The sequence below is a fragment of the Ipomoea nil genome, unplaced genomic scaffold (genome assembly GCF_001879475.1).
Source record: "Ipomoea nil cultivar Tokyo-kokei standard unplaced genomic scaffold, Asagao_1.1 scaffold3104, whole genome shotgun sequence".
NCBI lineage: Eukaryota > Viridiplantae > Streptophyta > Magnoliopsida > Solanales > Convolvulaceae > Ipomoea > Ipomoea nil.
Genome location: NW_017619532.1, coordinates 1144387 through 1160094, shown reverse-complemented (window position 1 = coordinate 1160094; position 15708 = coordinate 1144387). Strand labels below are relative to the sequence as shown.

Genomic DNA, 15708 nt, shown 5'->3' with positions numbered 1-15708 from the left:
GAACGCTACCTTAGGTAGCGTTTCAAAATAAGCTCCTAGCTTCCTAACTTTTTGTCCATCTTTATCCTTATTATTTTAAAGAAATGACATAATTTATCCTTCCCAATTAAAATCCTTTTCTCTTCTCCTTTATCCGAAACTTTCACGGCAAATATTATTATTATTATTATTATTATTATTATTATTATTATTATTATTGAAGAGATTATTATTATTATTATTATTATTAGTATTATTATTTTTGAAGAGATTATTATTATTATTATTATTATTATTATTATTATTATTATTATTATTATTATTATTATTATTATTATTATTATTATTAGATTTGCAACAATATTGCTACCTCATTATGAGATGCTAGATCATGATTATTCTAATAGTTTTATTTTAAAATATTAAATTTTAATATGTAAACAAACTAATTTAAATTTTATGAAGATGTCCTTTTTAGCCTTTTTACATTTATCAGCTTATCAAAAAACTAATTTTACCAAACACTTTCAATCATAACAATTAGCTTAACAGCTCTTCAGTTTTCAGCTCCGAGCTTATAGCTTTTCAGCTTTCAGCTCCTAGCTTGTAGCTTTTCAGCTTTCAGCTCCTAGCTTGTAGCTTTTTAGCTAGGTTTGCCAAACATAGCCCTAAAGTAGCGTTCCAAAATAAGATAAGCTCTTATTTTAAGCTAGGAGCTTATTTTGGAAACATTACCAAACAGAGCTTATAGCTTATTAGTAGCTTAAAATAAGCTATAAGCTCCTAAATAAGTTCTGCCAAACAGAGCTAATAGTGTTTTAAAATAAACATTTATTTTAAGTTACTAACTTATTTTTGAAACAATACCAAACAAAACTTATAACTTATTAATAGTTTAAAATAAGTTATAAATTTTTAAATAAGCTGCGAAAAAGATCATATCTATAAAAGTAAATACACAAAATGGTCCCTTGACTATAGCTAAATTCACAAATTGGTCATCGACTTTCAATTATAACCAATTAAGTCCTTAACTTTGCAATTTTAACACGATTTGGTCCTCCATCTTTTTGACCGTTTGTTAACTGTGATTTTTGAGGATATATATGTAATTTCATGGTCCATTGTCGGTTTTTTAAGGTTCCGGTTGCACCGCACTGTTACATTTGAATCCACTGTCGAAAGCAATCTGCCAAATCCTGTCGCCTTTCTTCATCCTCCATTTGGATTCAATGTAGTTGAGTTCGTACCAAATCGAAGAAGACGACGTGTTTCCGAACAGGTGCAGCCTCATCCTGGAGGCCTCCACATGCTATGACGAGACACGGTTGTTTGTGGCGTTGAACCTGATGAAAATTGCAAATTGGGTTGTAGCGCCGGCAATGATGAATTATGCGAAGGTGTTTGGGCGGTGGATTGTGTCGTGGCAATAGGTGAAGGCTAGGCCGTGGAGTGTGTCATGGCAATAGGTGAAGGCTAGGCCGTGGAGTGTGTCATGGCAATAGACGAGGGCGGCTGGGCAGTAGCTTGTGGCTGGCCGATAGACTGTGTCACGATAGCAGATGAGGGCGGGCGGCGATGAAATTTACATATATATCCTCAGAGATCACAGTCAACAAACGGTTAAATAGATGGAGGACCAAATCGTGTTAAAATTACAAAGTTAAGGACTTAATTGGTTAAAATTGAAAGTCAAGAATCAATTTATAAATTTAACTATAGTTGAGGGACCATTTTAGGTATTTACTCTATCTATAAATAATACTCGTAATTCCTTTCAAAAAAATAAATAATACTCGTAATTAATTTAAATCGAGAAATGTCAATAAACCGTTATTGGTAGAGATGTAACTTGGAATTACGTGGATATATCTGTAATTCCATATCAGTCCAATGAATAAATTTTGTAATTTTCTACCAAAATGTGGGAAGTTGCATTCACGGCTTTCAGAAACGCGTGGGGAACAAACGTCAGAAGAGAATAACGTTAAATAAACAAAGCGTTCCACTGACTGAACTCTCTGTTTCTTCGCTCCCTTTAGTCTTTCGCTTTTTCACTTTCTTCTACTCACTCTCTCGCTCCCGCGGGTCCCACATTACGCCACTCCCCCCTTTCTCTCTCTATATCTACCCACGCTGTGTTTCTCTCTCTCTAGACGCTAACCTCTGTGTAATGGAAGCTCGCCGGAGCCTCGGCTTCGCACCATCGCTCGCTCAGTAAGTAATCACATTCTCGGTTTTGGGATCATGGCGGCTGTTTTGAATTCCGGGTTTAGGGTTCTTTGTTTTGTTGTTTTTGTGGCGTTTCAACTGAGTTGCCACCGGGGTAGCTCGGAGCCGGTGGGGGATAAGCAAGCGCTTCTTGCTTTCTTGTCGAAGACGCCGCACAGTGGTCGCCTGAAATGGAACGCCTCCGCGCCGGCGTGCTCGTGGGTCGGCGTGGAATGCGACGCGAACCGGTCGTTTGTTTTTGCTCTGAGGTTGCCGGCGGTCGGGTTGATGGGGGACATTCCGGCGGGCACTTTGGGCAGGCTGAGTCAGCTCCGAGTGCTGAGTCTCCGGTCGAATAGGCTCACCGGCTCCCTCCCGTCGGATTTTTCTAACCTTGTACACCTCCGCAGTCTTTACCTCCAGGACAACAGGTTTTCCGGTGATTTCCCGGCGAGTCTCGCCGAGTCAACTCGGTTGATCCGGCTAGACCTCTCCTCCAACAATTTCACCGGTGCAATCCCGTCCACTGTCAACAATTTCACCAATTTGACTCGGCTTTACGTGCAGAACAATGGGTTCAACGGGAAACTCCCCGCCATAAACCTTCCTGAGCTTTCCGATTTGGATTTCTCCAACAATCGTCTCAACGGGCAAATTCCCAGTACATTGTCTAAGTTTCCGGCGTCTGCTTTCGCCGGAAACATTGATCTCTGCGGCGGCCCATTGCCACCGTGCAACCAAAATTCCTCTTCTCCTACCCCTTCCCCTTCCCCCCAGCCCAAAAACACTCCTCCCCACAAGAAGTCCAAAAAACTCTCCACGGCCGCCATTGTCGGAATCGTTATCGGCTCAGTCATCGGCTTTCTACTCCTACTACTAATTCTCTTCCTCTGTTTATCAAAGAAAACAGGGCAAGCGCCCAACACAGCGAAGCCGCCAACAACTGCCAACGCAGCTCCGGCGAAGCCGCCGGCGGCGGAGGCGGGGACGTCATCGTCGAAGGACGACGTGACCGGTGCCTCTGCCGGCGGGGAGCGGAACAAGCTGGTGTTCTTTCCCAGCGGAGGGTACAGTTTTGACCTGGAGGACTTGCTGAGGGCATCCGCGGAGGTTCTTGGGAAAGGAAGCGTCGGAACGAGCTACAAGGCGGTGTTGGAGGAGGGCACCACGGTGGTGGTGAAGCGGCTGAAGGATGTGACGGTGAACCGGAAAGAGTTCGAGGATCAAATGGAGGTTTTGGGGAAGCTGAAGAATGAAAATGTGCTTCCATTAAGAGCTTTTTACTATTCCAGAGATGAAAAATTATTAGTGTTTGATTACATGCCTGCTGGCAGCTTATCTGCTCTTCTTCATGGTATGCTTCTTTCTATCACTCTCTTCTCATTTTCATCACCATTTGCATTGTTGAATGTTCTTTCTGGGATTTACCTGAAGCCATAGATTAAGCCTTAAGGTCTTATATATGTTTCTTAAAACTTTAGAACGGGCAACCCCAGCCAAGTTGATTAGACTCAGTAAGCTTGTAAGTTCGACTCCCATCGAGAGTGGCCTATTAGAGTATTAGCCTTCTTGGTTTGAGCCGGTCAGTTTTAGGTCAGGTTTACATCCGAACTTATGATTCAACACACATGGTAGTTGGGGATTGTTGGGCGGAGGCCTGAAGGGGGCTAAGTCCAGCACCATGCCTTTCGAAATGTGGCGCTAAGTTGTACCTTCACTACTAAGTATAACTTTTGGTATAGTGGTGAGCGTTTGATCCTAACAAGTGATATCAAGTAGCTAGATTTTGCGTTTTGCTACTGATTATTAGCTGTTTGTGCATGAATGGTGACAATGTGTGATCTATAGCTGCATTCTTGAGTTCATTATCTGCATTGTCCAAATTCCGACCAGTTACCAATTTACCATAGTTTAGTCTATCTTATTGCCAAAAACTGAAATAGTTCCCCTCCTGCAATCTCTTGAAGTTTGATTCAGCCAGCCTGCATATTCGGTTTAATTTCACTCGTAACATATATCCACAAAGTGATTTGTTTCTTTAACTGTGCTGGGGGATTTGGATAAAGTTTTTGTGCTGGCAATTTGTTGTTTAGGTAAATATTAATGTTAGGATTTTGTACTAAACAGCACAGATCAGATAGCCAAGTTTCCTTGCCTGATCTGTCTTATTCTACTAACCAAAAATGCGAATTTAATTTTGTAAGATTTGCAAGATAGATAAAGGTAACAATAGCTTATGATTGGTGTTTTTAAGTATTTTATTGAAACTGCAATATGGAACATTGTAATACAAGTTTAAAGCAGCAGGCTGCCATGATTCACTAGGGCCATGCTCTCCTCCTTTACAAATGATGAAAGAAATAAAAGATTAGGGGAAGACACACTTTTCTTGTCCAAGATTTTACCCTTTATTAAGCAACCTTTATCAGTAGGCAGTATTTGGGAGAAGAGACCAAGGTTTGAACCTCGGCAGCGGCAATGTGGCGATTATGCTCAAAGTGGGCAGATCCCTTGTGCGCACCGGCATTTGGCCCGGTCTGCTGAGCCATTGAGTCACCGTGATTTACATAATCCAAATGCTTTGTCAGGCCGGGGTGTGGGGGGCCCTTGGGGTTGGGGATTCAACTTTTGAGAGAAGAAAATTATAAAAATATAACACTTCCTTTCCAAGATTGCCCCTACCGACTTCGCCCTCACTCATCAACAGCCTTTTTATGGAAACTCTTTTGCATTGCTTCTTTATCACAATTGCTAATTTAAAGGCAAGTTCAAATGCACTGTGTCATCATGTCTTTCGCCTTTTTTGCTGTTCTGCAATCCAACTGCTAGGCCTTTTTTTTGAAAAAACTTTGGATGCAAGCAATCCAGACTGTTGTAATTGTCTGCTTGTAAATCTATCTTTGATTAGCTTTCTCTTTTCTTTTTCCTGTTATGGAAGTTCAGAATCTGCTCGGTTTTGTAGCTGTCCTTACACCCATATTTTGACAACTAAAGCTAACTTGTAGGCTTGTACTATGTACTCAACATGCTTTCCTAGTTGTCTTGGTTGAGACTAATCAAACTGCACTAAATTCCATACATATCTTCCTCGAATAACTTCATTATTGCCCGATTTTTGTGGCACAAGCCAAGTTTTTATCGTACTGCAGCTTTTATGCAGGTCGTCCTTGTATAGGTATCTGTTGAGCATAATATATAAATAATAAATGTGCAGTTCAACTATCAGCTTAAACTGTTGATGTAGAGGGGCCTAGTGCAGCTTTTATGCAGGCCTAAATAATAAATGTGCGGTCTGACTATCAGCTTAAACTGTAGGTAGTAGAGGGTCGTGCCGAACGCCACTAGATTGGGACAGCAGAATGAGAATAGCAATCGGTGCAGCTAGAGGGCTTGCGTACTTACATGTGTCGGGTGAAGTCGTCCATGGCAACATCAAGGCATCAAACATACTCCTCAAGCAAGACAACCACGACGCTTGTGTATCAGACTACGGCTTGAACCCGCTGTTCTCCGCTTCAGCTCCGGGCAACCATCGTGTGGCGGGGTATCGTGCACCCGAGGTGCTCGAAACCCGAAAGGCGACATACAAGTCGGATGTGTACAGCTTCGGGGTACTGATCCTGGAGCTTCTCACGGGCAAGGCGCCAAACCAGGCCTCATTGGGCGAGGAAGGCATCGATCTGCCTCGGTGGGTGCAGAGCGTGGTGAGGGAGGAGTGGACGGCGGAGGTGTTCGACGTGGAGCTGATGCGGTTCCACAACGTCGAGGAGGAGATGGTGCAGCTGCTGCAGATAGGGATGGCCTGTGTGGCAACTGTGCCAAACCAAAGGCCTGAAATGGCTAATGTTGTGAGGATGATTGAGGAGATTCACAGAAGTGAGACTGACGATGGGATTCGCCAATCATCGGATGATCCATCCAAAGGCTCCGATGATCGATCGAAAGGTTCATCTCCTCACGGCATAACACCATAGAATGATCAACCGGTGGTTCTTAACATTTGCAGGAAGCCTAAATTATGAGTTACAGCTTCATTCTTGGTCTTATTTTTTATTTTTTCAATAATTTTTTTTTTTTTCTGAAGTATATTGTGCAATGTATTCTACAGGGAATTGAAGATTATTTGAACTTTTGGTTTTGAGGGGGTTACATACTTCCATGAAGATTATTTTTGTTCAAAAATTGATTAGTGAAATACATGCTTCTTGCATTTGGCCTTTTCTCTTATGGATGTGTGAATGTATACCATTTCACCAAAACATAACATGGAAAAATTTCGAATATTTATTACCTAAACCCAATTCGGAAGGCTCTGCCTGTTCTTCTTCCAAAAAGTTGAATACCCAACCCGATAAAGGCACCTAGTATTATACGGCACTTAAGACTCTTGTAGAGTCAATGTGGGATCATATCATTGGGCGTAAGATATCTTCATCAGTAGATATTACTAAAAGATCTTATGCAAATCTACTAGTCTACGAGTCGTTAAGCAAAGTTTTATTCTAATTACTAAGATCTTTCGATAATATATATGGATATCTTTAATACATGATATCATGGTTGCCGTAGGCGCTAGGCGCAAGTCGGGAAGTAAAGGAGCGCCTAAGGCCTAGACGGTCTAGGCGGGACCTAGGCGGGCGCCTATGCGGCTGGCTAACTAAAAAAACAAAAAGCATTGCATGTGTGTGGTGTATATGTCTCACGCGCGCGCGCACACACACACACAAGAGTCCGTGTGGGATCATATCATTGGGCGTAAGATATCTTCATCAGTAAATCTTACTAGATGATCTTATGTAAATCTTCTAGTCTACGAGTCATTAGGCAATGTTTTATTCTAATTCCCAAGATCTTTCAATAATATATGTAGATATACATAACCTACTTTTTGAAAGATTTTCGAATTATCTGAACCCAAAGATCTTCCAAAATATCTTTAATACATTATATCATGGTTATTGTAGGCGCGAGGTGCAAGTCGAGCAGTAAAGGAACGCCTAACGCCTAAACGGTCTAGGCGGGACCTAGGTGGGCGCCTATGCCGCTGGCTAACTAAAAGAACAAAAAACATTGCATGTGTGGTGTATATGTCTCGCGAGCGCGCGCGCGCACACACACACACACACACACACACACACACATATATATATATATATATATATATATATATATATATAGATTAGCGCTCAAATGCGGCAGTGGCTTTAGGTGCGGCGGTGCGACTATATCAGCATCGTCCATTTTGCTTAATCTAACGGCAGCGGCTAATTTTTGAAAATTTAAAGATTTAAGCGCGTCCTGATAAGTGAGGGGTGTTATGATAATTGTAGTGGTCATTTATATCGGTCGCTTGTCAAAATACACCAACAGTGTTAACAAAAGACACCAATAGTGTTAGGAAAAAGCACCACAATGAAATGCACAAATACACCAAAAAACACACAACACACCCAAAAAATACACCATATAACTCACCACCCCAATGATGTATTTTTGAACACTGTGTGATACTTTTATTCATACCTAATGGTGCGCTCTGGTGATGCGTATCTAATCTGTGACATGTTTTTTTGGTGTGCATTTTCTAACATGGATGGTGTATATTTGTTAACTATTAGTGCACCGCACTGACCACATGGGAAGGCGCGGGCGCACCTGAACTTGGCACCAACACGAATCCTCAAATACACCACAGTAAGGTTAATAATGCACCAATAACGAACATAAAACACACAACACTATGATTTGATCTATTCAGGTGCCCAATGACGACTTTAACCTTGCAATTCGCGTAGTGTAAGAACGTACGCGAAAATATCGGAAAAGCCTGGATGAATGTGATTCGTTGAATTTATCTAATCTAATGGCCTACAATTAACCGCACCGCTGCACCTAAGTGCACTGCCGCACTCTCTCTCTCTCTCTCTCTCTCTCTCTCTCTCTCTCTCTCTCTCTCTCTCTCTCTATATATATATATATATATATATATATATATATATATATATATATATATATATATATATATATGACAATAGGGCTTCCCGTGCGGTCAGTGCGGTTTACAGAATTAGGTATGCATAAATACACCACACAATGTTTAAAAGTGTACCAGAATGAAATGCCACAAAATGCACCACACAAAAAAAAAAAAAATGCATCATACATAATGGTGTATTTTTGAACACTATGTGATGCATTTATGCATATCTAATGGTGTAAACCGCACGGGAAGCTCTGTTCTCACAGGAACCTGACCCAATATATATATATATATATATATATATATATATATATATATATATATATATAATGAAAGAAAATTAACAACGCCGAGCTCACTGGGTTACTCGATCAAAATGGACATTTTAACAACATGATATACCGTTTGACAAAATCTTCTAATTCACCAAACCCAAAGTCTACGTACTGCTTGGGGAGATATTCTGATTCTTCAAACTTTACCCGTAAACTTTAATAAGAACATCAGATATTAAAATCCAATATATCAAGAGTTTATCATTAATTCTTCTCAATAAACGACTAACTAATCCACATTCTTGATCAACAAACAATAAAATTCTTACCATCTTAAATGCTCTGTAACATAGTTAGCTTACTTATTTGAGCACTATTAGCTATTTGACTGGGTTAAGTAATCCATATAAACATTTAATTAATTAGTTTTTTTAACAACTTATTGCTCCTAAAATTTAAAAAGCTACCCAAAGCAACTTTTTCGGCAAATTATATCGTGCACGGCGGTGCATAATCGATTATGCACCGCGCATCAAAACGACATCGTTTTATTTATTGAAAAGAAACAAAATCTTCGCAAAAAATAACTCTGTTCTTCAATTTCATTTTGTATACAGTGCAGTTTCAGTTCAACACAACTACAGTTTCATTTCGATATAACTACAGTTTCATTCAATATTTATACACTCAAGTATGTGAAAATGTTATTTAATTTTATTTTATATACACTATAGTTTCATTAAAACACAACTACATGATCATTTCAATATAATTACAGCTTCATTGTACAATATACACTCAAATATGTAAAATGTTATTCAGTTTCATTTTATATATACTGTAGTTTCATTTCACCACAACTACAGTATCATTTTGATATAACTGCAGTTTCATTTGATAATATAAAAATAATACGTGAGACAGTGTAGGTTTAGACACGCTGTAGTGTCACTCCGTTATAACTGCAAAAACGGCGATGTTTTGACGCGCGGTGCATAATCGATTATGCACAGCAATGCACGATATAACGTCTGAACTTTTTCAAACAACTTTTTGAGAAAGTCATTTTGAATGAAACCAACTATCAGCTAACAACTAATTTACCAAACATCTTTCTACAATTAGCTAATGTTATCAACTAATCAAACTCACTAACCCAATCAGCTAACAACTATTTACCAAACACCACCAAAATAATATCTCACTCCACAATATTAAAATATTATTTAAGTTCCTTGCGACCAGGGGGCGTTTGGTTATTGGCTGATCAGCCAAATTTTAGCTGATTTGACCAAGTTTGGCTGTTTGACCCACCAATAAACTGTTTTGAAGTGTTTGGTAAATGGCTAATTGGGTCAATTAGCCAAAAATTGAATAGCTAATGGATGTAGCATTTTTGATCAGCTGGTTAGAATCAATGGTATATTGACTATTTTATCCTTTGAAATCAATGGAATTTGCTTTTAGATGGATGGTGGGTTTGCTATTTTATAATAATAATAATAATAATAATAATAATAATAATAATAATAATAATAATAATAATAATAATAATAAACGGGTTGTGGGCTTCAACATTTGACAATATAATAATAATAATAATAATAATAATAATAATAATAATAATAATAATAATAATAATAATAATAATTATTATTATTATTATTATTATTATTATTATTATAGTAAATCATTTTAAATTATTAAAATTGAAAATAATTAATAAAAATTGTTTTAGAATATAATTTAATATAAGAGTTAAATAAACAAAAACAATTAACTTATGTCCTTAAAAAAGTATAGATAATGCCTAAATTTTATAATTATTTATCAATAAGAGTGTATGTATCATCTTGTTATATTTAAAGGTTAAAATAATACAATATACTCATACCCTTAAATGTCATTTTAAATTCAATCAGCTACTAGTAAACAGCTAATTTACCAAACAATTTTTCTAACTAACTAATACAACCAATTCGTCAAACCAGCTAACGGAATCAATCATCAACTATTAGTTAAACCAATCAGCTATCGGCCGTTTGCAAAACACTCCAATGTCTAAAGTTCTAAATATTCATTATTATATAAATTTTCGAGAGATGAATGACAAATTACAAGAGATGTTATAAAAAGACTCGTACCAATTACTATATCTGTTTTTAATAAGAATTTAACCTTACATTTCACAGTTGTCATTAAATGAAACAAAACTATTAACCTTTTTTTAATTCAGCAATAATTTGAAATGTCTAGGCATGCACCAAAACACACGTAAGACTGTAGGGTTTGTGTGTTGTTATAATGTAGAGGCAGGCAGACATTTCTTTTCCCCACCTTTTCCTCTTTCTCTATATGGAGCAAATAAAGGAGATGGCAGAGGTTTGAATCCTCTGACCCGCGCCATGCGCCACTGACTGATTTCGTTTAGCTTCATGCATGCTCGCATAAGTCTCCTCCCTGGAAAAAAAAAGTAATATATATATATATATGTGTGTGTTCCCGTGCGGTTGTGTGTGTTCCCGTGCAGTTGTTGGGTGAGATGAGGGCCTTGATCTTGTGAAGATCAACGTCCAAGATTAACAAAATTAAAAACAAATGTGGTGGCAATTTGATAATTTTTGCATCTGCGTCAAATTTAAGGTACGTGGTTTTCCTTCTTAAGATATGTCGTTTTTGTGCTTAAGGTGAGTCGTTGTTTTTGTGCTGTGTGCTTAAGGTGCGTTAGTTGTTAAAAATTTAAGTGCGTCAGTCTAAAGATTTAGGTTCATGATTTTTCTCCTTAAGGTGCATGGTTTTCCTTCTTAAGGTGCATGATTTGTGTACTTAAGGTGTGTCAGTTGTTGAAACTTAAGGTGCGTCGGCATAAAGTTTTAGGTGCGTGGTTTTCCTTCTTAAGGTGCGTTGTTTCCTTTTTAAGGTGCGTTGTTTTCCTTCTTAAGGTGCGTCAGTCTAATGCTTTACGTGCGAGATTTTCCTTCTTAAGGTGCTTTGTTTTCTTTCTTAATGCATGTGCGCTATTTTTCTTCTTAAGGTGCGCCATTATTACAGTTTTTTTTTTTTTTTTTTTTTTTCATGACAGTACAATGAATTTTTCTAGTTTTGGTTCCCAAATTCAAAATGATCTAATTCAAAAGAAAAAAAAAATGATTGCAATATAATAACAAATGGTGAAGTTGTTATCTTTGGAGTAAACATGAAGAAGATGGATGAAGGATGCACGTTTTTCTAATTTAAATTTTCATTGATTTGAGCCGTTGATCTAGATTTAATCAACAGCTCAGATCTAACTCCATTTTTCACCTGGAGCATCTCCGCACCAGAACTCATCCCTATATATTGATTTTAGTATATTTCTCAAACAAATACCTGGAGTATCGGGTTATCGATCCACAGGGAAGTGAGGCGTATTAAGCACTAGTTACTAATTTATTCTTATGAAGCTAATCCAAACAAAAGACATGGATGGTTGATTAAAACAATTAAAGGAAAACAAAGTATGCAGGTTTTTGAAAACAATAGGAAGAAGATGAGATTCCCGATATATTCAAGTATTTAATCACATAGTGCCAATCTAAAGTGCAATATTTATCTGGGTTTAAACAAGTGTGAAAATGCAAAAGGGGAAGAGTTACTCTCGTAATCTCTAACCTAAGTGAATATTCACTCCAGTGATATAAACACACAACAATATAAGAACAAACATTCATAATAAATTTCTAACTACTACCCTCTCCCTATGTGTAATAACCAAGAATTAAACTCCTTAACAAATATGCCATCTCTCAATGTGCAATAGTTAAGTGCAATTGTGTGTGCCCTAAATTATGTCTAACTCCCGTTATGACACAAAGAAAGCTATGAAACAAGTAACTATGACCACTAATTACAAGCATCAACAATATAAATGACAGTTGCAATACAAGTATAATTAAAACCCAAATATTAATATATTAAAGAATCTGAGAGCACATGCACATAGGTTCATAAACACTTTTTACCCAAGAATCTCTAAGAAAACTTAGCCACACAGGGCTAGTATGCAATACATAGCAGTAATAAAGAGTTTAAAAGTAATCAAAAAGAGTACAAGAATAAACCAACACTAGTACAAAATTGAACATAGAAGATTGACCATAGGCCACCATTGTTAAAAGAATGGTTGCCTAATCTTAGCCCAAAAATTTACGGTGGCAATTTTGTAAATAAGTGATCAATAATCCGTCACCATTATTAGTTGTAATGGTTGCCCATTGTATTTTGTATTTATTTAAAAAAAAAAATTGATTTGTAATAGGCAACCATTTCTAATAGAAATGGTTGCCTTAAAATAGAACTTGTTTTGTAATAGACAACCATTTTTAATTGAAATGGTTGTTTAATTTTAACCCTAGATCTACCACCCAGATCAGGTCCCTAGGTCCCTAGTGTCCATTCAGATCTGAGAAAACGGGTTCTTCTTCACTAATCTCGTCCATTATCACACACTACTACACCGCCGCACACCACCACCTCGGTCGCACACCACCACCCCCGTCTCACTCTCACCAGAGTCCAGACGCTACTGCTATCACCCGCCACAGCCGCGACGCAACCACGGCCTCCACCGCCACAGCCGTCGACTCTCACTCTCACTATCTCAGATCCGCTTCGTCGTTTCCGCGGCTGAGAATGACGGCAACGACGAGAAGAAGCTCCGGCGGGACCAAAGGCTCGAAGGTATCGTCTTCTTTTCTTTTCTTTTGCTTTTTTTCTTAAAATAAATCTCAGATCTGTCTTCCCCGCCTTCAGATCTGTCTTCCTCTCATTTAGATCTCCATATTTGATCCTTCTTTCAGATCTCCATATTGGCAAATATGTTGAAATGTTGGAGAAATGGATGGTCGGGCGGCGCAGGCTTGTGTCATGTGGAACCGATTGCATGTTTGTCCTTATCTGCATTATTTCTAGTGTTTTTGGATGTGTGCAAGTCCTCCTTTGCTTTATTACCAAGTTATTTTGACTTTATTCTCAGGTCTGTGGCACATGAATCTGAGAAGGATCTCATTTCTCTTGGATTCCAGGTGAGAACACAACATTTCGTGGAAGAATTTTTATTTTTTATTTTTTATTCTATACTACAATTTCAGATTACTATTACATCCTTGCATCTGCTTTGTCATTTATGCTATGCATAATTTCACATTTCATGGACAAAGTAAATATTGATAGGTCATAGAACCCATTATCTTATGGTCGCGTATTACCGACAATACGCGACCATTTCTAAATGGTCGCGTAAAGTCCATGGCTTTCTGCGAGCCTCTCATAGGCGACCATTGTACAATGGTCGCCTATTGCCTTTTACAATGGTAGCTTATTTGCAATTTTGTACTAGTGCAAGTGATTCTCTCAAATCTCCATAGTTTTCTTCTTGCTTCCCAAGACAACTTGTAGCTCTCAATCCTCTTCTTTCTTGTCTCCAAAATTGAGCATGAATGCCCTAGGGTTGAACAAAGATGTGCCTTTTATAGTTGAAGCTCAATAGGAATAGATTAGGAAATTTCCACACAACTTTCCAAAATCTCGTCTAGTGACGTATGTCCGGTTTGCAAGCTTATTTTGACCTTTTTCCCTTCTTATATAGACTTTGATATCTTCATAAGAGTTGTATTCCTTCGAGTCTTTTTTCCTATGGCGCAAGAATCAGTTCATTTGGATATTCCTAGGCTGATATATGGTCTAGAAACCGAATTGTCACCAATCTGTGTGAGGATTTTTACTTGCTCTTTTGAAAAGTGATGAAACTTCACTGGAAATTTTCGACGCATCGAGTCTGGGACTCGAAGCGTAGAGTTTTTTGTTGAGTCATAGGTTGTAGCCCTTCGAGTCTTCTTTCCACTGGTGCAAGAAGCAACTGAATCAAACATTCCTAGAATGAGATATGATTAAAATACTAAGGGTTACTGTCGCCAAATTCAGCGGGAATTACAACTCTTTGGTCTTTTGCTCAACTTTTCCCTTGTTTTGTTCTTGTGATCAAATCCATTGAAAGTACCACTTTTTGGCTCTCTCTGAAGCATTTTAGCCACCTCCTTAGCTTCACATTGACTATGTTTTGGTTCCAAACTCGTCCTAAAACTTTCCATGCTTTTGCAACTGATCTACAATGGTTCCAATTAAAACACTAACAAACACTGTAAAACATTCAAAACAAGTGTAAACCATATCTAAACAATAAAACAAGGGAATATGCAATTAAACTAACAATTTCATGCACTTAATCTCAACAAATATGAAAAAACTAACACGAGAAATATGCACAATTAAGCTCAAATCAAACTCCCCCACACTTAAACCATTGCATGTCCTCAAGCAAAAACAAAGAATAAGTCACAAGTCAAGCATACAAAGTACTCCTACTATCTCTTGCACAACCTTTCATACCACCAACCAACTTGCTACAAAACAACAAGCCTCAAGAATCATATCAGTTTGGCACATACGACCTATTCTCAAGCCATATGATACGACCTATCATATCAGTTTGGCACATACGACTTATTCTTTGTTTTTGCTTGAGGACATGCAATGGTTTAAGTGTGGGGGACTTTGATGTGAGCTTAATTGTGCATATTTCTCGTGTTAGTTTTTTCATATTTGTACTCCTACTATCTCTTGCACAACCTTTCATACCACCAACCAACTTGCTACAAAACAACAAGCCTCAAGAATCATATCAGTTTGGCACATACGACCTATTCTCAAGCTATAGGTCTGGGACTCGAAGCGTAGAGTTTTTTGTTGAGTCATAGGTTGTAGCCCTTCGAGTCTTCTTTCCACTGGTGCAAGAAGCAACTGAATCAAACATTCCTAGAATGAGATATGATTAAAATACTAAGGGTTACTGTCGCCAAATTCAGCGGGAATTACAACTCTTTGGTCTTTTGCTCAACTTTTCCCTTGTTTTGTTCTTGTGATCAAATCCATTGAAAGTACCACTTTTTGGCTCTCTCTGAAGCATTTTAGCCACCTCCTTAGCTTCACATTGACTATGTTTTGGTTCCAAACTCGTCCTAAAACTTTCCATGCTTTTGCAACTGATCTACAATGGTTCCAATTAAAACACTAACAAACACTGTAAAACATTCAAAACAAGTGTAAACCATATCTAAACAATAAAACAAGGGAATATGCAATTAAACTAACAATTTCATGCACTTAATCTCAACAAATATGAAAAAACTAACACGAGAAATATGCACAATTAAGCTCACATCAAAC

At 37.9% G+C, this 15708-nt stretch overlaps 1 protein-coding gene across 1 annotated transcript; it reads left to right on the top strand.

Moving 5' to 3' along the window:
* Nucleotides 1–2017: 2017 nt before the first annotated feature.
* LOC109166578 (probable inactive receptor kinase At2g26730) lies at nucleotides 2018–6400 on the top strand. The gene is made up of 2 exons (XM_019315476.1): nucleotides 2018–3544; nucleotides 5506–6400. Exons 1-2 carry the CDS (start codon nucleotides 2227–2229, stop codon nucleotides 6162–6164), a joined length of 1977 nt encoding a protein of 658 aa, XP_019171021.1. The 5' UTR covers nucleotides 2018–2226; the 3' UTR covers nucleotides 6165–6400.
* Nucleotides 6401–15708: the final 9308 nt, after the last annotated feature.